General features: G+C 42.3%; 2 protein-coding genes across 4 annotated transcripts in view; one reads left to right on the top strand and one right to left on the bottom strand.

Annotated features, from left to right (window-relative positions):
• LOC134226119 (unconventional myosin IC) overlaps window positions 1-25,325 on the top strand; it is a 146,748-nt gene that overhangs the window by 75,054 nt on the left and 46,369 nt on the right. Inside the window, exon 1 of one of the 3 annotated variants that reach the window (XM_062706687.1) lies at window positions 14,186-14,345. The exons of the other annotated variants lie outside the window; for them this stretch is intronic. The gene's annotated coding sequence lies outside the window, so the exon portion shown is untranslated. Of the gene's footprint in view, window positions 1-14,185; window positions 14,346-25,325 lie in introns of those variants that run through there. 3 annotated transcript variants of the gene reach the window in all.
• LOC134222827 (uncharacterized) lies at window positions 5,144-6,228 on the bottom strand. Its single transcript, XM_062701976.1, has 2 exons — window positions 6,106-6,228; window positions 5,144-5,713 (listed from the first exon to the last, which is right to left on the bottom strand). The coding sequence occupies exons 1-2, from the start codon at window positions 6,226-6,228 to the stop codon at window positions 5,144-5,146; spliced, it is 693 nt and encodes a 230-aa protein (XP_062557960.1).

Below are 25,325 nucleotides of genomic sequence, written 5' to 3'. Positions count from 1 at the left end.
TGCTTGAAAATCATTATACAGACAGATTTTAAAACAATTATGCATTATTTACATGCAGATTCCGTATAAGAACTTGGCATATGCAAAAAATTACCGGATTCGATTGGAGTTCCTAGAAATTTTGTTTTGTAGAGTTGGAGAAGAGTCTCTACACTTGTATTGGTGTATATAAAATAATGTTTTTGGGACTGGACTGTATTCGAACCTAGACTTGTCTTAAGCCTCACACATTTTTTCCACGCACTAGTCACCGAGTCTAATTGACAGTCATTTGACATAAAGTCGTTTGGTGAAACGCTGTGTGGCCTAATGCCGGTTGGCATAAAGGTCGTTTTTCATAATGTCGATTGGCATAATGGTCGTTTGGCATAATAATTGTGTAATCACCGATTTCGGAACTAATGCAAGATGTGTTCAATTCCTTAAAAAATAATAATGGCTTTTGTCTTACGAACGATTGGAAGTCTTCATGCAATTTGTAATTAAGGCTTTGGTCCGATTCGCGAATTAAAATAAAATTAAACTCAAAAGTGACAGTTCGGAAATTTTGAAATCCCCCGCTCATAAGAATGGTTGGTGCTACCCAGCAAGACCAACAAAACATCTATCAAAAATGATTCAATATCTGTCAAAAGTAATCTTGCTCTGCGAGCAGGGTTATTTGAAAATTTTCAAACTGTCATTTTTAAGTTTAATTCGATTTTAATTCACGAATCGGACCAAAGCCTAGGCAGCTCTTTCAAGTTACCATCGTTTTGCCTCTGGATCAGAGCAAGCAGAATTTCTACTTTTTTTCGCTTATGCTGAGGAACATCTTTAAACCATCATTGTTGTCTCTAGAGCAGGTATGGTAAAAGTTCCGATAGTCGTGGGTGTTCCTATAGTTGCGGTAGTGGTATTTTTACACAACCCACATAACAATCGCAGCAATCCATACAGTCTATCAACTAATTGACCTGTCATTACACGAAATAGAAGCAAACAGATTGAGAATTGCATAAAAAACGGTGAAGTTTCATTAAAATACCTTATTTTCTTCTCTGCTTTGCACCAATAGTTGCGGTAGTGTTCCTATAGTTGCGAGTCCCGTATGAAAACAATGGGATTCGCAACTATAGGAACACGAATTAAAAAATACCGCAACTATTGGAACACTGCACCAATAATTGGAGGTACCATTTTAGGCAACGATGGTGGATTATTTTGCGATTGGATCAATCTTCGTTTGAAAACTGATTGAGGAGCTTTCGAATGTACACTTGAGGTAAGTGAAATAAAGTACAGACTTGGAGTAAGCAAAGAAATAGTGATTGAACGTGCTTAGCTCCTCCACTATTGGGTCTTTTACCCTAGCATTGTTTTGGATCAGGCCAATTTGTTTTCAAAAGGTATAACACATTTGAATAATCTTTTGTTGGATTAACCAGAAAATCTTATTTTTTCACGGTAGGGTAAAATTCGGCATGTGCGACAATTGTTAGCAAACGTACACCACTTTTGAACATAATTTGGATCTGAACATAAAAGGTCTAGGCTTATATTTGAATAAATTCTTTGTGGAAAAGTAGAAATATATGTGGATTTTTGGGTGTAGGGGGGGGGGGGGCTTGATTGGTAATAGTCAGATTAATCCTAATATTTCAATGTAATCGGTAGTTGCATCGTCATTATCAATTCCATCTGTGCTAATGCTGTCATATCGATTCGCAGGAGACTGATACGCATCAGTATAGCAGCATATGTCAGGATTTGTCTAGCTATAAAATACAATTCTCAAATTTCATCACACTAGTGCACCATTCTCGCAAGGGTAGTCAGTCGGTGATTGTTTCCGTTGCATAGCAAATAGAAGCTAGTGCATGTGCGACACATCAGGTCTCGAGATTCAATTCGGATGTTTCGGTTATTATTGTTGTTATTAATACACGCACCGTCTAATCTTAAAATAACGCTGCTCAGGTTACGTCCCACTGCAATATGTTTTCGTTTTGCACAATGTTAATCTATCTGGTTATGTATTTACCGTATTTACTATATGTAAATTAAGCGAATGACGATTGCTGATGGCGCCACGCTGGTTGGGGCTGGTTCGTCGTTGAATTCGTTATAATTTAGCCGGAGAGCAGATTCGATGCACTGGGGGACTGGGGAGGTATATTTTGCAACTTTACCAGAGCATCGCATGCTGCATTACCAACTGCAGTTCTTTAAATGTGCACTGTATACTTATTGGATGCACTGCACCAGAACTGCACGTACCCTGATGCACATTATTCATAATTCAGTTTCATCATCAACACTCGGCAGCTTCTGTACAGCAAGTGACGCTGTGTCTTGGCTTGGTCGTCGACATCGCTGTCGATGTAGACATAGATAGCTTTGGATGACATTGTTTATAGCGATTATGAACCGTAGGAAATTTCACGGAATGTGGCTTGGGGTAGTCGGTTGAAAAGCTTCGCATGGTCGATGGCGCCTAGGAAGTCTGAGGCAACGTTAGTAGTAGCAGTCGCTAATCTGCATCTGATGACAGTTGTTATGGAGCGAATAAATTGTAAATTGTTGGCCTTGAACGCCGCTAGGTTCTCCGTCACCTACTGATCGAAAAGGCCTGATAGTTATGCGTGCTGAAGCTAATCGTACTTAATCTATGTGATGCTGTCAATCGTTGATATTTTTTTCTATTGAAACTACAATATGTGATAGGAAGAATATTATAATCTTTATGACAATTATTTTTATCATTCTAATGCGTTGTTCTCTCGTTTTTTTTTTCAGGTACGACATATGGAACACCATAGGGAAAACAACACTGTCTTATAAAAGTAGGACAGCTCTTGTGCACGCTCAACAAGTTTTGCATATATTCTGGGCGTTAATGGATTAAGTGGCCCGCTCACTACCAGCTGTTATCTGCTTCACAGGGAAAATTACGTTTTTGTCTGCCTACTGCTTGCTGAGCAATCTGTAGAAAGCCATATTCGTATTAGATGTACTCCTGACAATTGATATCGAATGAACAATATTTTGATTCGGAACACGATTTTGAAACTCAGATACGATCGAACATTCCAATTATCATCCATCATCATCATGGAAACCACCTTCTTCATCGCATATGGCTCTCCGGTCAATTTAAAATAAACACAAATCATCGCCACAGGCGAGTAGAGTAAGATAGATAGTCGCCCTGTAGTAGGTAGGTTGCCCAAGCTGGCATAAATCCAGCATTAGCGTGCGATACGATTTATTCGCTCCGTCCCCATGTAGGTAAATGCTGACCACGTGAATTCAGTAGGTCCATAAAAATGTTTTCTGTGCTTTCAGTAGCACCCTTCCAATAATCAACGCGGTTTCAGATTCACTGAACCTAGTTTGATATACAAACAGGCAGAGCACTACACTTACACTCGGGGCACGTTGTATGAGAAGACGTATTTCCTTATTTACCCGGCGCCGTGGTTGGCACAAGTACTCGACTAGTCGACGGGAGTTATCTTCGGGAAAAATAAATCATGACCTTGAGAAAGAAAGAAGTTTGGCATTGAATCGGAAGCGGCTGTACGCAATTGGCGCCAGATGTTGTAGAATAGTGTTGGTTGCATTGACGCAATACATATTTATATTAAATGTGAATAGAAAGGATTGTGTCATCATGAATTATATTAGTAGCGGACGATATTTATCTCTTTGGAATGTCTCAGTAACCCAAAAAAAAGGTCTTGGGGGTCTATTTAGATTTTTGCCGTTCTCGTATGCAAAACATTTTTCTTTCCCCTTTTGGGTGTTTTAATCACTGCGATCACCATTTGTTAGATATATTGTAATATGTTTATTCCCCATTTGATGTAGTTTTGTCGAGTTGACGCATTGTTACTATGTGGTTGTAGAGCACTCGCATCACATTGACTACCAGCCTTTTCCCAATGCAGTATTATGGTTCTGTCAGAGGGTTCTATTAGCCTCCTGTTTAAGAGCTGTAATCTTCTTTTAAAATTGCCGAACAATGGCATAAAATATGTTCAGAGTCCTCGAAATGTATGCCGCAGAAACAACATACATCATCTTGAAGATTTCCTAACAGCTTTAAGTAATATCGGCTGGCCTGTTATAAGACCTGTGTGTAAATCTTTTTTTTTCAGGGAGATCTAAAATTTTGCGAGAAGTAAACTGCCCATGATCGCATATTTCTAACATTTGCATTTTTGTTGATTTTGTAAATCGTTTGTCAATCCACTCCACAAACTCAATAATTTCCAACTTACCACAGAAAAGCAAAATAGTAAAGCCTATTTTACTGTAGCGGGATTAGATGCAGTAAATTGAGCTTTCTCAACGATTCACAGGCTTTTTACAAAATGAACAAAAATGCGAGTGTTACAAAAATGCGATCATAGACAGTAAATACGTTAGGTGTAACGAACTGTTTAGACTGCCTCGCAATTAAGGCGCTTTTCCAAATGTCCATTATTTTCGAATGTTCCCAAGATTTTTAGTTAGTTAGCTTTAAGCCCGCAATCCACTGTTTGTCATAATGGCAAATATTTGTCAAGTTGATCCGGACATCTATCAAACCGAATAGAAATCGACATGGATATCAGGCTGGCTTGACAAATATTTGTCATTATGACAAACAGTGTACTGATAGCTTAAGAGCATACGAAGAAACACCACAAAAAGGATCGACACCTATGAATTGTCGAGTTGAACCAAGTCTTGCCAGAATATCGTAAAAGCTATATATGTTCGCTTCAAAAACAAACTTTTTATATGAGGCCCGGATACACATAATGTTATGAGTGTTCGTTCAATGTCCCGGGAGTCTGGAAAACCGGGAAAAGTGGGAAGAAATCGGACACGACCGGGAACAACCAGTAATAATCCGGGAAATCGTTCAACCAACCGGGAAATTCAATATAGATCAAAGTGACAAACATTCTTTGCCATAGTCATGTGGGAACCGGATACGGGACCGACCAAAAGCAAACGCGGGTTTGGGAAAATACAACTTATTTATTCTCAATCGAATTTACGTGTGTTTTTGTTGTCGCTCTACTTTTTCACTGACGTTTCTTCTCCAGAGCCGGCGTTTCATGGTGGTGTTAGGGTGGCACAGAATTGCGCCGCCACAGATGCCCCCCAGTTACACCAAGAACCGGACGCGGTGACCAGATGGTGTAACTACGGTGCGATGGTTGTCTTCAGGATGGTCCGAAATGTTGCTGTCGCATAGGAACGCTGGCTTGATGCGGTCAATCGAAATGGTTTGCTTTTTCCCTGATATAGAAACATCGAAGAATTTCTCGTTCCTTTGGAGAACTTCATACGGTCCTTCGTATGGCTGTTGAAGAGGCTTCTTGACCGAATCGATACGAATGAAAACATGAGTGCAATCCTTTAACTTCGGGTGCACAAAAACTTTTGGCTTGGAATGATGGTTCACGTTCGGTGCGTTCAGCTCACAGAAGGCTTGATGTAGAATTTTACACATTTCAGCGCGGTCCACGTTTTCCACTGGTTTGTCGTAGAATTCACCAGGAATTCTGAGGGCTTGTCCGTAGACCAGTTCCGCGGTTGGCCATTTCAGATCTTCACGGAATGCTGTTTGAAGACCAAGCAACATCAGGGGTAAGCGATCGCGCCAGTTTACCGCATTTGTACACAAAAGTGCGGCTTTGAGTGTGCGATGAAACCACTCAACGATTTGATTTGCCTGTGGATGGTAAGCGGTCGTGTGAATATGGTGCACAACTTCTTTAACTCCCGAAAGAGGTCAGATTCAAATTGCCGCCCTTGATCGCTGGTCAGTGTTTCGGGAGTGCCGAAACGCGCTATCCATCCAGAATACAATGCCATTGCAACCGTCGGAGCCGTCATGTCGCTGAGCGGGATTGCTTCGGGCCAGCGTGTGAAACGATCGATGATCGTTAGTAGGTAGCGGCATCCCTTTGAAGGCTGGAGGGGTCCGACGAGGTCAATGTGGATATGCCGAAACCGTGCTTTGGGCACATCAAAACTTGATAGTGGTGCCACTGTGTGTCGGTTGATTTCTGACAAGTTTTGACGAATTGGTTGATGCCTTTATTCATCGAAGGCCAGACGAACGGTCGGCAATGAGTCGCCTGGTGGCACGCGTTCCTGGATGGGCCATTCCATGTAGTTGTGCCAAAACTTTTGTTCGATGACGTTCTGGAAGGTAAGGACGGATACAATTACCAACCGAGACATCACAGTATATAGGCATTCAAACATCTGGAAAACGACAGCGTTCAAGTTTGAGGGAGCTAGACTTTGATGAAAGCAGTTTCTTCAACTGGAGGTCGTCTGTTTGATCCTTTGCAATTGCATTAAAATCCACATCAGCGACAACTTCATTCACTCTGGATAAAGCATCTGCTACTGTGTTGTGTTTGCCGCTGATATGTTGGATATCGGTGGTGAATTCTGCAATGTAGCGTAGATAACGGTCTTCATGAGGCAATCGACTACTTGGATCAGTGGTGAGGGCATAGGTAAGCGGTAGATGATCCGTAAAGATCGTGAACTGCCGTCCTTCAAGGAAATGTCTGAAGTAGCCTACCGCCAACTTCGTTGCTGTCAGTTCTCTGCCGAACGTGGAGTAGTTTCGTTGACTTGCCGAGAACTTCTGAGAGAAGAAACCGAGGGATCTCCACTCGCCGTCAATCAATTGCTGAAGAACAGCTCCAGCGGCAGAAATGGAAGCGTCAACCATCAGTTTCATAGTGGCTTCATAGCATCGGGATAAAACAAAAGGGCCGCTTCTGCAAGACATTGTTTGCACTTCTCAAAAGATTGTTGCGTATGTTCGTCCCATGTAATTTTCCTCGAGTCGTTCTTCCGATTATCTGGAATAAGTTTTCGGAGGGCTTCTTGAAGTTCAACTGCGTGCGAAATGAATCGCTTGAACACATTTATCAATGCGAGAAAACGTCGCAGGCCCTTGACCGTTGTTGGAGTTGGAAAACTGACTACGGCCTCAACACGGAACGGTAATGGACGAATTCCGTCTTTGTTCACAAGGTATCCGAGAAGTTCTACCTGCGACGCAAAAAATGTGCATTTCTCAACGTTGATAACGAGGCCATTATCTCTTAGACGTTGTAGGACGATTTTCAAGTTCTTTCGGTGCTCCTCTTCGTTTGAAGATGCGACACATATGTCATCGATGAAAACAACGACGAATGGCAAATCTTCGAAAAGCTTGTTCATAAACCGTTGGAAAGTTTGACTTGCGTTGCAAAGTCCAAATGGCATTCGGAGAAATTCGAACAAGCCAAACGGTGTTATGACTGCTGTCTTTGAAACGTCCGCTTCCACAACAGGTATGTTGTAGTAGGCCCTGACTAAATCGATGATACTGAAGGTTGTCTTACATCGATATCTGTTGAGCAGATTGTGTACATGTGTCCGAAACGGTGAATTCAGCCGACGGTAGTCTCCAATGAACCTCCACTCTTCGTTTTTCTTTGGCACGCAGTGAAGAGGACTTGCCCAGCTGCTGCTGGACGTTCGGCAGATACCCATTTCACACATAGCTTGAAATTTCTCCTGCGCAGCTCTTTTTCCCTCAGGATGCATTCGACGAGCCTTCGATGCAACTGGTGGGCCTGTCGTAGCGATGTAATGGGTAACACCGGGTAACCATCATTGGGGCTGTATCAAGTCTGTTGATGTAATAATAAATAATAATAATAATTTAGTAGCACCGTGTTTCACTTCACGATGAATAGACGATGGAACTAGTATCTCACGATAATCATCCAAGAGGTTCCGTTACGGATGCTGGAAATGCACAGCTTTAACGCCGTAGATGACTGTCGGAACCAGGCTGCCGCTGGTACGAAGTTTAGTGGTGCCGTCGATGAGCTGCCGCTGTCTCAAATCCACCAGTAGTCTGAAATGCGCAAGAAGATCTGCACCGACGATAGCTCCGCTCACGTTAGCAACGATGAAACGCCACGTGAAGCGGCGGCGGAGTCCAAGGTCGACTGAGATGAACTTACTGCCATAGGTGTTGATTCTCGTCCCATTAGCAGCATGCAATGAGAAGGGAATGGTTCCTCTCTGTTTGTCGCTTTTTGATGCAGGAATTATTGAAACGTCTGAGCCCGTGTCGATGAGATATCTGGTACTGCTGGTTTTGTCGAATACAACAAGACGTCGACTTCCGCTGTCACCGCCTACCTGCGCCGACTCAGGAAGGCGCGAATCTAGTTTTTTTGACGATTGAAGCTGCATGGCGTTCGGCAGTGCTCGGCACGACCACCGTATTTGCGGTGATACCAGCAAACTGTTTCTTCTGCACCGCCTGGTCTGGATGACGAACGACTTCTGGATCGGCTGGGTCCGGCCTTCAACCGTCGAATTTCAGCCGTGAGCGCTTCTATTTCTCCCTTGAGGCTGCTGTAATCGAGTGCCGATGCTCCGGCTGTTGGAGTAGAACAACTGGCGACGTTTGTTGAAGAAGATTCCACCATTCGATCGGCCATTTCAGCCAATTTCACAAGACTGCCATCGCTGATGGACAAAATTGTACGGACGTGGTTCGGAAGTCGCTGAAGGAACAACGTTTTCATGATGCCGTCATCCACGTTCAGACCCGTAGCGATTTCCTGCATACGAGGAGATGCGACGGCCGGAGATCACCAAGATTGCTGGATCCGAGCAGCTGCTCAATGCAGGCTTGAGGCGACAATGCGAAACTAGCAATGATCCGGTCCTTGACTGATTGATATTTGTTGATTACCGGCGGCGTATTGACCAGATCAGAGATATGACAGATGATAATCTTGTCGATCCTGGTGACGATATGCCAGAACTTCGTCTCATCTTGCGTGATCCGAAGTCGAGTCAAGTATGAGACACTGAAGACGACCACACAATTGTGGTCGAAATACGTATCTGCAAAGATATCGAAATAATTGGTGGAAATTAATGGAGTTACTTAACTCGTCTTAGACGATTCAAAGTCGATGGTTTGTGAAATGACTTAGGGGATAATATGAATCTCACATCTATTTTTTCTATGTTTTTCGAAAGTTTTAAAAAGTTTTCACCACGGCATATATACAAGGGAATCACATCATCTCAATATTCTACAGAAGTTCAAGGAGCAATTCGTGGATACCTATAGGTATACGGGCCCTGGTAAACGCCAGGTGGTGTGAAGGATTTACTTGAATTCCATGGCGAATTTCAGTCAACTTACCAACAGGTCATTTGGCATAAAGACCATTTGGCATAACGGTCATTTGGCATTTCGGACATTTGGCATAAATGAGAACAGTAACAAAAGTTAGGGTCATTTGGGATAACGAAGTAAGCACTTTCCCGGATTAAGGCAATGGTGGATGTGATCTTTTCTTAAAAAAGGCGTTTGTCCGGGATAATACGATGGTGGATGTGACGCCTTCTTTACAAGTAGGCGCTCGTCCGGATTAAGGCAATGGTGGATGTGATCTTTTCTTAAAAAAGGCGTTTGTCCGGGATAATACGATGGTGGATGTGACGCCTTCTTTACAAGTAGGCGCTCGTCCGGATTAAGGCAATGGTGGATGTGATCTTTTCTTAAAAACCCAGAATAATCCACCTAGCGGTGATGGTGCCTTTATAGTGCATTATAAAACAACAAAACGCATAAGAGTAACAAGAAAAGCACATAAGAGAGACGTACATGTTCATGATAGAATTAGAATTAGATTTGATAGTTCCGTTAGGATACGGCAGGCATGAAGAATGTTCTTATAGAGACCGATTTGAAAGCGAGCGTGATGGTATAAATCGCACGACCTTTCCTTTGCCAAACTCCCGTATCAAGGGGGAGGGAAGAATATCTGTGTGGAAGCTGATATATCTCCACTGGCAGAGGAAGGTGGTTTGACTTGCTCATCTACCATCGCGTGCGGAAGGGCTTCTATCGACGAGTACTGTCTCTAAATTTCTAATATGACATCAGCATCTAGTCGAACAGGATTTTTATTGCGATATTCGACTAGATGCTGATGTCATATTAGAAATTGAGAGACAGTACTCGTGGATAGAAGCCCTTCCGCACGCGATGGTAGCAGGAGGTCATGGGTTGCTGGTCCCAAAAAAGGTACAAGGAATATTTACCATTGGCCATAGCATTTGCGATGCGGCCAACTATTTATTTAACGACAGCAAAATTAGATTTTGGAATATTAAAAATATATCTATGTATCGATCAACCCGTTTTGGTACCATAACTGTATCAGTCATGATGATCAATTTGGTTTTCGCCATGGGCATTCAACCACTCATCAGTTATTAAGAGTTACGAACTTAATTCGGCTCAACAAATCTGAAGGATATTCGACTGGAGTTGCTCTTCTTGATATAGAGAAAGCATTTGACAGTGTTTAGCATGAAGGTTTGATTGTAAAATTGATGAATTTTAATTTTCCTCTGTACATTATTAAACTGATCCAAAATTAATCCAAAATCATTTATCAGATCGCTCACTGCAGGTGAACTATCAGAATTCTAAATTATATAGATTACTTGTAAGAGCCGGTGTTCCCCAAGGCAGCATACCGGGGCCCATATTGTATAACATTTTTACTTCTGACTTACCTGATTTACCACCAGGATGTCAAAAATCTTTTTTTTGCAGATGACACCGGCCTCTCAGCCAAAGGGCGAAGCCTTCGTGTCATTTGTAGTAGATTGCAAAAAAGTTTGGATATTTTCTCCACTTACTTGCAAAAATGGAAAATTTCCCCGAATGCTTCAAAAACTTATAAGCTTATAATTTTTCCACATAAGCCGAGAGCTTCTTATTTGAAACCTTCTAGCAGACATATTGTCACTATGAATGGGGTTCCAATTAATTGGTCTAGCGAAGCTAAATATTTAGGACTTCTGCTAGATCAAAAAATAACTTTTAAAAATCACATTGAAGCCCTTCAAGCCAAATGTAACAAATATATTAAGTGTCTATATCCACTTATAAACAGAAAATCAAAACTTTGTCTTAAGAACAAACTTTTGATTTACAAACAAATTTTTAGACCTGCCATGTTGTATGCTGTGCCAATATGGACTAGTTGCTGCAATACCAGAAAGAAGGCACTTCAGAGGATTCAAAATAAAATTTTGAAAATGATTCTGAAGTTGCCTCCATGGTATAGTACCAATGAACTTCATAGAATTTCTAAAATTGAGACATTGCAACAAATGTCCAACAAAATCTTCTATTGAAACGATCAACTCCTTGTACCCTTAGTATAAAATAGTTTAGTTTAGTTTAAGTTGAAAACATTGTAATTCCTACATGGTTAAATTAAACCAGAGGAAAAAGTCTAACTGCTAGAGGCAATTGAGATGTAATAATAATAACTAAAATGTAACATAGCAAATAAGGATGATAGTGTTAATAGAACACGGAACACCTAGTCTAAGAGATGAATGCATGTTTTAGATAATTAGCAAATAAAATTAGTTTAAAAAAAATGGATCAGTCACAAAGAGAGATCATCTTGGATACATAATCGATGCCATAATTTGGTCAATGTCTTTCAGTGGAGTGGATTTCTTTTAGCAGATCAAGACCAGCCTGCAACTTTGTAGATAAAGCGGACATTCTATCTGCAACTGTTACTCTATTCGAGAACCAAAATACTTGCCTTACTCAATACAAAAAATATGTTATCTGCCGCTAACCGCAAGTCGAGCACATCTGTATATGGCGTCCATATACAGATGTGTTCGACTTGCGATTAGCGGCAGTTATTCTCTCAAGTTAAACTATAAAGAATTGTTGGGATTGGGATTTGGAAATAAACCAATTTGGCCTTTCATTAGACTTGAAGCAACTTTAGGGGAGACTGGGTAGACTTGATCCCCTTTTCTAATTTCCGATGTATCACAGCCAAAAATAAATAAACATACGCGATTTCCACACAGACTCTCTAAGAAATATAGTATTTAACTTTACTGATGTATGACAGTCCTCAAATTATTGTTGTTATTGATACACAATCGATTTTTTAGAGTGCTGTCAAAAATCTACTTTTAAAATATTCGGGGGAAATTGATCCCTCTCCAAGAACTTGCTTTGATAAAATTAGAAAGGTGCTTTCAGATTTTTTAAATATTTTTCCTTCAAAATACGCGCAATTTTCGAATTGCTGTGCGTATACATGAACGATTTTTGTTATTGAATTTTACAGCACATGCAATTTTAAAATTTGGGGAGACTTGATCCGCTTTCTATGATATCTATGCAATAAATATTTTTTCCTGACAGCCCTTCATCAAATCTGTCAAATCTACAAAAAAATAGAAACCCGTGAACAGATTTATATTTTTTTGAATTTTTTCGCCAAATTTTTGTATGGGTGACTAATGGGGGATCAAATGTCCCCATATTGAGGCAATTTAACTGCTTAACTTCAAATTCAAATATCCTAAAACTTTGATGGAATGTTGACATTTTCATTAGTACAATTCATTAAGTACATTTATGGCTTTGTGCTGTGAAAAAACGAAAGCATTTGGTCATTGTTATGAAAAGTTATTCAGATTTTGCGTGGCCAATAAAAAAATCTTTAGGAAGGTCAAAACATACAAACCGCCCTGCAGAATAAATAAGGTTGTCAATCCCAAAAATAACTCACCACATAAAGGTCATTTGTCTAGAGGATCTATACTAAAAAATACGCTAGAACAAAACTACTTAAGTTCTCGATAAAACAGGGGGTGATCAAGTCTCCTCGGGGATCAAGTCTACCCACCTTCCCCTAACACGTTCATCTAATAGAGGGATCAATACTCCCCGACATAGGGATCAAGTCTCCCGCATGTTTTGAAAATGCCAAATTTTCTATCTTTCGGAAAAATCGATATTTTGGAAATTTTCAAAATAATCGCTTCCAATGATGTTTTTGAATCTTCTTCTATATACATAAAAATGAATATCTGTCTGTCTGATCCTTATAGACTCGGAAACTACTGAACCGATCGGCGTGAAAATGTGTATGCAGAAGTTTTTGGGGCCGGGGAAGGTTCTTAAGATGGTTCAAGACTCCTCCCCGCTTTGGAAAGGGGGGCTCCCATTCAAATAAAACACCAATTTCTTCATAACTCGAGATCTAATAAGAGAATAAATGAATTTTAGGCGAAACGAAGTTCGTCGGGTCTACTAGTAAGTAATATAATAATTTATCAAGTCCACTTTGGTTATCAAGTATAACTTATACTTATGTTACATCGAGAACTATCCGAAACAAAAAGTGGGGATCATATGTGTCCAGTTTCCTATTGGTATTGCTGGGTAGCACCAGTTATTATTATGACCGGGTGATTTTGTAATTTTCAAACTGTCGCTTTTAAGTATAATGTGATTTTCTCGCGAATCGAACCAAAAACTAAAGGTTTTTAGCCCTTGGCTGGTAAAATTCTGAAAATACTAGTCATACATCCTTCTTTTTATGTAGCACAATTCTTGGGATAAGGTTCATTACATTGGTTCTTTCTTGATTCCCTTATTTTTTCTGTTAATTTCATTTTACTTCTTTCTAATTTCTTCTTCGTTCTCTCTACCTTCTTCAAATTTCCTTATTTTTTCTGCCTTCTTATTTATTTTTGAACAATGCTGAAATCTGAGTAACCCTAATGTACATATATTTCCACCGGGATGCATAATGCATAATGAATATTTCAGACGTCAACAAAAAATTGATAAGAATCAACCAAAAAGTATCAAAGTATTGGATATATTTTCTTAACAGTCGTTATACTAAATTCACATACTGTCACAGCCACTTGGCTAACACAAATTGTAAAAGTATCAATATTTGTCACATTCTGATAGTGATAATATTATTGGTAAGTCACACAGATAACGACCTACGCGCCACTGATAAAACTCGATTGCACGGCAAAAGGGGTAACGTGATAGTCTTTGCTTTTTGGGAAATCGATTGTGCTTCTGCCATCCACCAGCCCCTCGATTGATCTGCTCTCTATCAACTGATAGGAATCCCTACAGTCAAGGGTACCCCACCGCACCGATCCCGACCTCACTTGGTCCGAACCATCGGTGTCCTCCGTGCGTCGGGATGGCGAAATGGGCCACAACTGATAACGTTCTGTTCGACAACTGATAGCGAACATCGCGCGCGTGTTATTGGCGAAAAGTGCACCTAGACCACCCAGTTGACTGGTCGGTTTCGAGGAAGCATCATCGCGTGTATTCATAATTCACAGCTGAAATTGCGGAAGTGACATTTGCGAAAAAGGGGGTTTGATTTTCACCCTGTCCGGTGATTTTGAAAACCGAAGCAACGCTCTGCTGGTTCAAGGTGAGTGCGGGTCAGCAACGGGGATGGAAATTGCCTTCAGATTGACTTTGCATGGTCACTTCCTTGGCAGTGGAATCGATAAAATAGTAACGGTCAACCTGTGCTGGTTGACGGAAAATTTTCGCAGTGATGATGTGGCATTCAGTGAGTGAAAACGATCGGGTCTATGAAATTTGCTGGAAACAAATGTTAATAAAATGTTTTATTGAAATGAGTCATCACAGCGAAGTTCGCGTACTTTGCATCGGTAATGCGTACTTTGATGCAAATTAACAATATTTCAATAACATCGGCCCGGCCGGCAGTATGCAAATGATTCCAACAGTCGTATAACACACCTTGCTGGTTGATTCGTTGGTTGGTCAGCCACACTTGCATTTCACCGCAACACCTTGGAGTTTGGATGATGTCAAATTGGTCGTAAAAAGAAGGAATACTCACACCGCTGATGCTGTGATCATTGAATCAAAACAACGCCCGACGCGAGATGAATCATCGGCTCGTGAGGTCGGGCACTGTTATGGCTCACAATTTTGGGGGATTATACTTAATGAATCATAACAAAATCCGTCACGATTACGGAATTACGGTTAAGGTGACGGAACATCCATTAATTTATATTGGAAAATTACAAATATACAAGCAGGAGTGAAACGTCGGAGATGTTTTAAAGAGAATACACACTCATAATCTGCTACCGAAAATTATATCCAGAAAACTTTTAGTTACCATTGTTAGTGCTTTGGAATTTTTTGCTTTGAGAAATAAGCATCAATTCATAAAAAAATAAAATATAAAGACTTGCGGTGGAATCTAGTTATGGAATCTTAGTGATGATTTTTTGAAGATAACGACCAGGATTTGTCAAACATCTAGTAATTGTAAATGTTTATGATTTGAATAGCTTGAATATATCATAATATGAATAATATAAACTTTGCTGAAAAAGATACGATGCTGGAACGACAACAAAAAATGTTATAACGCTTCGAAGATTGATTGTTCAAACCATAGCATAGCATTGCATATGTGATTGTACAAATCGTGGGTGGCTATACAATGCTCAATTGAGCAATCTATCTATGTATCTATCTAAAACTCAATGTTTGTATGTTTGTATGTATGTTCCAGCATAACTTCTAAACCCATTTACCGATTTTAACCAAATTGGGAACACACATTCTTTATCTTAAGGAGACGACGATAGGGGGGTTAAGCACGCTCTTTGGAAAAGGGAAGGGTGTGGGAGGAAAGGTATTGCTTAGTTATCGATCAACTCAGTGTAAATTCTGAACCCTTGGGCCGATTTCAACCAAATTTGGAACACAAATTCTTTATCTTACAGAGGGGACGATAGGGGGTTAAGCATGCTCTTTGGAGAAGGGAGAGGGTGTTGGGGGAGGGGTATTGCTTAGTTATCGATCAACTCAGTGTAGCTTCTGAACCCCTTGGCTGATTTCAACCAAATTTGGAACACACATTCTTTATCGTAAGGAGGGGACGATATGGGGTTAAGCATGCTCTTTGGACAAGGGGGAGCGTGTGGGGGGAGTTGTATTTCTTAGTTATCGATCAACTCAGTGTAAATTCTGAATCCCTTGGGCGATTTCAACCAAATTTGGAACACAAATTCTTTATCTTAAGGAGGGGACTCAAGGGGGGTTAAGCCTGCTTTTTGGAAAAGGGGAAGGGTGTGGGGGAGGGGTATTGCTTAGTGTAAATTCTGAACCCTTTGGCCGCATTTAACTAAATTTTGAACACAAACTCTTTATCTTACAGAGGGACGATAGGTGGGTTTTGCATGCTCTTCGAAAAGGGGAGGGAGTGTGGGGAGGTATATTGTTTAGAAATCGATCAACTCAATGTGAATCTTAAGCCTCATGACCGATTTGAACCAAATTTGTATCAAATATTGTCTGCCATAAGGGAGAGATTTTAGTGGATATGATTAAGTCATTTTAAAAGGGGGAGGATGTGGGAGAGGGGTATTGTTTAGTTATCGATCAATTCAGTATGACTTCTGAACCCATTTATCGATGTCCACCAAATTTGGAACCATATTATCTGTCTAAGGTAGACTATATCAGACTGGGTAGAAGTGTCATAGTTGAATGAGAGGGATTGTATACAGTTTAGTATACCTTTTTATCGCATGGGTCAATTCAAACTAAACACGTAAACACGTAATCTCTACCCAAAGGAAACTATTATATAGAGGCTGGGAGGGACTTTTGGAATGGGAGGGGGGGTTATTGGGGTTGGGTATTGTTTAGAAAACGACGACTAAAATCCCTCTTATTTAGTACATCCGAGGTTCTTTGACATTGTACAATGCTCCGAAAACAAATAGCTCGAGTTCCTTAAAAATGCAAATCCTTGACAATAACATTTTCCCGGTAATAACATTTCCCCAAAAATGACTTTAACGAAAATGATATTTCCCAAAAATGATACTTCCCGATACCATTCCCGATTCCCTGAAAATGACATATCCCTGAATGTAGCAGGCCAAACATAACATTATTTGGCCTAAGGTCATTCGACATGAAGGACATTTGGGATAATTAAGAACAGCATCAGAAAAATCTTGCATAGAAAGCAAGCATTTGCTGGGTATAAAACAATGATAATTGTTACCCTTCATCGGAATAATGGTATGCTCAGTGAAAAGCAATGATTAATGGGTTTCCTTCTGGATGGTGGATGTGATTGCTTCTTCAAAAGTAGGCATTTGCCCGGAATAAGGCAATGGTGGGTGTGATTCCTTCTTTAAAAATATGCGTTTGCCCGGAATATGGCATCAATGGATGTTTTTCCTTCTTTAGAAAAATAAGGCTTTTCAAACTCACGATCCCTTCTTCAAAATCAGTCAATGTTTCCAAAAGCCTTCTTTTAATCAAATGATAAAGTATGAATAAGTAAACAAAATTACCCTGTTAACCAATTGGTTTTATCATTTTCCGATTTTAAAAGAAAATTGCAAACCAATCTGGCAATTCCGAGCAAGGCCTGGTACATAAAGCTAGTCTACTGTATATTGTCGTAAATTGGTACTTGGGATTAGTACATTTTCCTATACAGTAGCAGTTGTATACCTGGCCACGTCCTTACAATCACGGAAGGAAGGGAAGGAATATTAGTTCAACATCTACTAGTGAAGATGCAGGGAACCCATACTACCTTCATAGATGTCTCGGGAAGGAAAATTATTGTTAGTGGGTAAGATGAATAATAGGGAGCTCTATTCGACAATATAGAGCGTTTGTCAATAACAGTATATGCTGAAAAATTAGTAAAATATATTCAATATTCATCAATTTTCTTACGAACCGTCCAAAGGAGGACAAAGTAACCTGGATCTTACAAATGTTTCGCATTATATACAAAACACGTTCAACCGCACACTTATTCACCGAACATTGAAAACAAAACCAAAAACTCGGATTTTACTAATGTTCTAAATCCTACCTGAAACACGTCCGATCACGCACCAATTGTTTACTCACTCTGCCGCGCGAACTAACTGCTTACTGATCAGAAACACGACAAAACAGGCACTGACGGCCGCGTAATGCAGAACACAATATTTCGGCAAATCGCGCGATCGTTCTGCTGCTCGAAACAAGAGTCAACACGCACTGAACTCCGAAGATTGATTGTTCAAACCATATGCAAAAAATCAATGTTTCTGCTAGCACTATCGGGCAGCCTATGGTTGTAAGAGGGCAAAACCTTTTTTCCTTCTTGTACGGATTTTTACTTTGAGAAATGATTTCGAGTAACTCTGATTAGTTTCCCAGGCCTATGACATTGATAATTTTGAAATCAGAGATGCATCTGAACACGAGAACGCGTGTTCGTGTTCAAAAAGTTCTGAACACTGCACACTGTTCAAGAGCACTGACCTAACTTAGCAACTTGTATCCTAGGAAAACAAACTCAAGCGACGGCATGCTACTCATTTTTTGGCTAGCAATGGAACACGTGGGCATCTAACGGATAGAAATCAAGCATGCTCGTATGTTTCTGCATAGTTCCAAATCTAAGGAATCTTAGTTACCATGATCGTTTTGCTTGCGTACCAACCCAGTGCACACTGAACTATGTTCAGAGTTCAAAACTTAGAACACCAAGGCGCGCTCTTGGCTCATGTTCTGTTCAGGATGCATCTCTGTTTGAAATAACTCTCAGTTAAATGATTGGTTCACATAGTTTAGCAGTGCTGGCAGAATAAACATTTTTTTCATATGGTTTATATGGCTTAGAGAACACGATGCTGGTGCTATTTTTCAATACAAATATACTCATTGGTAGAAAAATAAAATGTGTTATTTGAAACGCAAAATCAACATAGTTGGCAACACTTCTGCCCAAAATCGATATTTTTCCTGACAAGCTTGAAAAATTCTATTCAAAATTCAGAGGAGTTCATTTCATTTATTTAGTTAACATCTAAACAGATAACACTGAATCAACAATTTGACGCCACAATACACGAGGCCGCATCTCTCCATCCTCGGACACGCCCCACGCTCGCCAAGTCATTTTGCACCTGGTCTGCCCATCTCGCTCGCTGCGCTCCACGCCGTCTCGTACCTGCCGGATCGGAAGCGAACACCATCTTTGCAGGGTTGCTGTCCGGCATTCTTGCAACATGTACTGCCCATCGTACCCTTCCGGCTTTAGCTACCTTCTGGATACTGGGTTCGCCGTAGAGTTGGGCGAGCTCATGGTTCATTCTTCGCCGCCACACACCGTCTTCTTGCACACCGCCAAAGATGGTCCTAAGCACCCGTCTCTCGAATACTCCGAGTGCTTGCAAGTCCTCCTCGAGCATTGTCCATGTTTCATGTCCGTAGAGGATAACCGGTCTTATAAGCGTCTTGTACATGACACATTTGGTGCGGTGGCGAATACTTTTCGACCGCAGTTTCTTCTGGAGCCTGAAGTAGGCCCGACTTCCACAGATGATGCGCCTTCGTATTTCACGACTAACGTTGTTGTCAGCCGTTAGCAAGGATCCGAGGTAGACGAATTCCTCGACCACCTCGAAGGTATCCCCGTCTATCGTAACACTGCTTCCCAGGCGGGCCCTGTCGCGCTCGGTTCCGCCCACAAGCATGTACTTTGTCTTTGACGCATTCACCACCAGTCCAACTTTTGTTGCTTCACGTTTCAGGCGGGTGTACAATTCTGCCACCTTTGCAAATGTTCGGCCGACAATGTCCATGTCATCCGCGAAGCAAATAAATTGACTGGATCTGTTGAAAATCGTACCCCGGCTGTTACACCCGGCTCTCCGCATGACACCTTCTAGCGCAATGTTGAACAACAGGCACGAAAGTCCATCACCTTGTCTTAGTCCCCGGTGCGATTCGAACGAACTGGAGTGTTCGCCCGAAATCTTCACACAGTTTTGCACACCATCCACCGTTGCTTTGATCAGTCTGATAAGCTTCCCAGGAAGCGTTTCTCGTCCATATTTTTCCATAGCCCTACGCGGCCTATACTGTCGTATGCCGCCTTGAAATCAACGAACAGATGGTGCGTTGGGACCTGGTATTCACGGCATTCTTGCAGGATTTGTCGCACAGTACAGCTCTGGTCCGTTGTCGAGCGGCCGTCAACGAAGCCGGCTTGATAACTTCCCACGAACTCGTTCACTAATGGTGACAGACGACGGAAGATGATCTGGGATTTCACTTTGTAGGCGGCATTAAGGATGGTGATCGCTCGGAAGTTCTCACACTCCAGTTTGTCGCCTTTCTTGTAGATGGGGCATATAACCCTTCCTTCCACTCCTCCGGTAGCTGTTCGGTTTCCCAGATTCTGACTATCAGTTTGTGCAGGCAAGTGGCCAGCTCTTCCGGGCCCATCTTGATGAGCTCAGCTCCGATACCATCCTTACCAGCTGCTTTATTGGTCTTTAGCTGTTGAATGGCATCCTTAACTTCCCTCAAGGTGGGGGCTGGTTGGCTTCCATCGTCCGCTGAACTGACGTAGTCATCTCCTCCGCTGCCTTGACTTTCACTGCCTGTACTCTCAGCGCCATTCAGATGTTCCTCGTAGTGCTGCTTCCACCTTTCGATCACCACACGTTCGTCCGTCAAGATGCTCCCATCCTTATCCCGGCACATTTCGGCTCGCGACACGAAGCCTTTGCGGGATGCATTGAGCTTCTGATAGAACTTGCGTGTATCTTGAGAACGGCACAGCTGTTCCATCTCCTCGCACTCCGCTTCTTCCAGGCGGCGTTTCTTCTCCTGGAAAAGGCGGGTCTGCTGTCTCCGCTTCCGTCTATAACGTTCCACGATCTGCCGGGTAACTTGCTGCAGCGCAACCGCCCGCGTTGCGTCCTTCTACTCCAGAATCTGTCTGCACTCTTCGTCGAACCAATCGTTCCGTCGACTTCGTCCCATATACCCGACGTTGTTCTCCGCTGCGTCGTTAATGGCTGCTTTGACTGTATTCCAGCAGTCCTCAAGAGGGGTCCCATCGAGCTCACCCTCTTCCGGCAACGCTGCCTCGAGATGCTGCGCGTATGCAGTGGCGACATCAGGTTGCTTCAGTCGCTCTAGGTCGTACCGCGGCGGTCGTCGGTACCGAACATTGTTGATGACGGATAGTTTAGGGCGCAGTTTAACCATCACCAGATAGTGGTCAGAGTGATCTCCAGGTGTACCGATACGGGAGGCTGTGTTGGAAGTAGGTGCTGCGAATGGCCATATTCTTGGAGGCGGCGAAATCAATTAGTCGTAGGCCGTTTTCGTTCGTCAGCCGGTGAGCGCTGAACTTTCCAATAGTCGGTCTAAACTCCTCCTCTTGGCCAACCTGAGCGTTCAAATCTCCTATGATGATTTTGACGTCGTGGCTTGGGCAGCTGTCGTACTCACGTTCCAGCTGCGCGTAGAATGCGTCCTTATCATCATCAATGCTTCCGGAGTGTGGGCTATGGACGTTGATTATGCTGAAGTTGAAGAACCGGCCTTTGATCCTCAACCTGCACATTCTTTCATTGATCGGCCACCACCCGATCACACGCCTTTGCATATCGCCCATCACTATGAAAGCTGTTCCCAGCTCGTGTGTGTTGCCGCAGCTCTGGTAGATGGTATGATTACCTCTAAACGTTCGCACCATTGATCCATTCCAACAAACCTCCTGCAGCGCTACGATGCCGAATCCACGGTCCTTGAGCACATCGGCGAGTATGCGTGTGCTCCCGATGAAGTTGAGAGATTTGCAGTTCCACGAACCGAGTTTCCAATCGCTAGTCCCTTTTCGTCGCAGTGGTCTTCGCTGATGGTTCCGGTCCGTACTCTCTTGTTGATTGTTCGTTGCTTATGATTTTTTAAAGGCTGGCTTGCAGGGCCTGACACCAAACCCCCTAAATTTCCTGAGGACCATTCCTCCTTATTTCCGGTGGACCATGGTGCACAGTTTCACTTAGAGTCCCTCGCTGGCACTCGGACGATGATCAGCCGCCCTTAACATGGAGAACAGACGCTGTTGTGAGCCGATCCTGACATGGAGAACAGACGCTCAATAAGATTTGCACCTCCGGAGAGGAGCAAACCCCCCTTCCCTGTCTGCATACGACCATAGTTCCCACCGGGGTTGGTTACCCGATCTTCCCTAAGGTTGCTCGTATCCCGGCCAGCACCACGGGGAGGTAGGGATAGGAGTTGCTGGGTAAGAGGCTAAGGACCGCGAGATGGGGTCTATTTTATTCCTTCAGGTACGCGAAGTACCAATGGTACGCTTTACCCAGCATTTGCCAGCATTTGCAGAGGAGTTATTTGTAGCTTTAAAATATACCGAGATATGAGCCATTCAAAAATATGTTTTTTACAAATCGTCAAAAACCGGGGGTTCTCCCATTTGCAAAGGGATGTCCAATTATAAAAAACGGATTTTAAATCGATTACAAGGATTCGGTTACTTGGTATGGAATGACCCAATAGATTGTCAGAAAGATAGATCGGTACATAGATGCAGCTGGCGGGCATATAATTTCTCAATATGGTGACTGTACCGGTTTGTTTTTCTGTCTTACATGGTATTAGGCCATTTGGTCGAATGTCGTTGGGCTTGATACTACGAAAGGTTGAAAACGCTTCTTTCCTTTTTTGTATCCTCTCCTTTTTCCTGTTTCTCGTTCATTTTTACCGTCTCTCTTCTTTTTTACCATTTAATCGTCTCCTTAGTACAGTATGTAGTAGTATGTATTCCAAATTTGGTTTAAAACAGTCCAGGGAAGCAACACTCAATTGTTCGTTTTCTAAACAGTATTCCTCCCTCCACCCCCTCTCTCGTTTCTTGACAACTCTACCGTCTTCTCTTCCTCTCAGGATTGAGAATGTGTGTTTCAAATTTGGTTGAAATTTGTCCAGGCATTCAGAAGTTACACTGATTTATTTTTATTTTTTAAACAATACCCTTACCGCCCACCCTCCCTATTGTCAAAATTACCCTTCTATATAATTGATCGTTTTCTTAACAATACCCCTCTTCCCCGCCCTGCCCGTTTTCCTAGTGACCATCCCATGTCCAATATAATCGACTCCGCAGTGTAGCGAATGTATGTACCAAATTTGGTTTAAATTTCTGAGAGATGAAAGTTACACTGAATGGCTCGTTTCCAAAATAGTAACACCCCGTCCATAACCTCCCCTTTTTCAATAACTCTCCCGCCCCATAGAGAAAGTGATACTTTTGTAAAGAAATTGTGTACCAGATTTGGTTAAAATCGGCCCAGGGGTTCAGAGCTTACGTTAAATAGTTAACTTTTCGTTTTCTAAAGTTTTCTGGAGCCTGTAAACTGACGGTCGAACTATTCTGTTTTCTGAGTAAGAAAGAGAGGCACCTTTTTGAAATGGCAAGCAGGCTAATAGCTCGACTGCCTCCTTCCAGATAAACAACCTGACAGGCCTCCAGTAACGCTCAAAACCTGTTCATAATTCTGGTAGACACAAGATTCAGATGTAGCATTCCTGATTTAAGCTGGTTCGAAGGCACTGGAGTGAACCCTTGCATGAACGCAAATAAAATATTGGCATTTTTGCCGTGAAATGTGGTCTTTCCATAATTTTGGTACGCAAGCGAACCTAGCGGTGGAAGTCAAGCTTTACAGAACAACGCGCATTAGACAGCGCAGCATCGCATGCTTTGCTGTCTCTTTCTTTCGCCTTTAATATACTGCAGTGCCGTTCGTCGATTGTTGATACACAAAAAGCCTACTTTGAAATTTGCAGTTTGTTCTATGATGCCTATCTGTTTTGTGATGGACGTCACTGTTTACATAGGGACCTATGGGTTCACAACAGGCGACTATCTCAACAGGCAAAGGTGATGTTGAAGATCCGAAAAGCCGTCGGGTCAGCCATGACGAATAAGAACAATCTGACGCAGAGAGCAGAAGTATCCAAGAACAAATTGGCTACAGCAAAAAACGCCATTTCATTAGCGCACGGTTAACGGAAACGCCTGGATTGATTCCTGGAGGACCTTGAAATAACGGAAAAGAGAAGCTAGAACGCTCCGGTCTCCATGCCGGAGATCTTTGCCAGGAGACGAGTAGAAGGCTCCAAAAACAAAAGGAGGCTCTGTTCAAACAAATGGTCACCGCACAGCCGGAACAAGCCGGCGACGGCAACAGAGGAATTCTTTGGCAGGTGGTCTAAAGGAAGACGAAGAAGAGTCGCAGCAAAATAAACGAGTGACAAAAAGTCACCAAAAGTAGCGTGATGAAGAAGGGCGTGGCGCTTGTCGTGAAGATTACCGAGGAAGGGTATCTGTAGGTCCTGCGTACAATATCTGAGGACAGAACCGGATCTAAAGGACTTTGACGTCGGCATGCAGAGAATCAGGTGTACACAAGCAGGTGACATGATCTTTGAACTGAAAAAGGACTCGTAGAAAAAGAGCTCATCATACAAGGAGTTAACGGAGAAGTTTGTGGGCGATAGATCGCAGGTTAAAGCTTTGGCGCCTGAAACAAGTCACTAATACGTGGACCTGGACGACATTACCACGGCAGGTAATGTAATTAGCGCAATGAATGAGCGATTCGAGATGGATGACGTCAACATAACAATCCGACTAAGAAGGTGCCAAGAGTTTTGCCATTTGGCCCGGAGCTGTAAGGGCCCAGATTGGTCGAAACTTCTTAGAAGATGTGAAGAGGATCTTAGAAGATGTGGACGTGATACAAATTAACCTCAACCACTGTGATACAGCGCAGCACTTGCTGTGACAATCAGCGAGGGATTCGAAGTGTGCCGTTGCGTTCGTCTCTGAACCATATACCGGATCCTACCAGGAAACGGTAATTAGGTAACAGATGAAGCTGGAATTTGTACAGTAGGAAGATACCCTTACTAAAAAAAATGTTGTCTTGTGGAGCTGAAGGTTTCGTCATCGCCAAAAACAACGGTGTCTATAAATTTAGCAGCTACGCAACACCGCGTTGGACGATTGATCAGTTCAACCAGATGCTGGATAAGATAACAGAAGAGCATATCGACAGGAGGCCAGTCGTCATTACTGTAGAGTGGGGCAACCGTTGCATTAATCCTAAAGATTGAAGTCTATTATAGGCACTTGCTAGGTTTCATGTAGATTTAGTTATAATGAAGGTTCGAAGAGCACATATCGAAATGAAGACAGATAATCCATCATATTTAGATGTTACTTCTGTAGTCCTGCTTTATCGAGGACCCTACGCATAGCGACCATCATGCGGTCCGATATTGTGTCGGAGGAAGGGTACAGACGGAATCAAGTAAGTACAGTACCAAGGGGCGGAAGTAGAAGACAGAAGCATTTGTGGTTGTAAAAGTAATGCGATTCTAGCACAATCTGCTAAATCTGCGTCCGGGTGAGCTGGTTGTAGCATTGACTTAGCCTGCGTTACAACCATGCCGATAAAGGTATGGCCACGCCCAACAAACATTGGAAGCGGATTGATTTAAACATTGG

This window comes from Armigeres subalbatus, chromosome 3 (assembly GCF_024139115.2).
Source record: "Armigeres subalbatus isolate Guangzhou_Male chromosome 3, GZ_Asu_2, whole genome shotgun sequence".
Lineage (NCBI taxonomy): Eukaryota > Metazoa > Arthropoda > Insecta > Diptera > Culicidae > Armigeres > Armigeres subalbatus.
The sequence above is the reverse complement of the archived record's forward strand: the minus strand, read 5'-3'. Positions and strand labels throughout refer to the sequence as shown.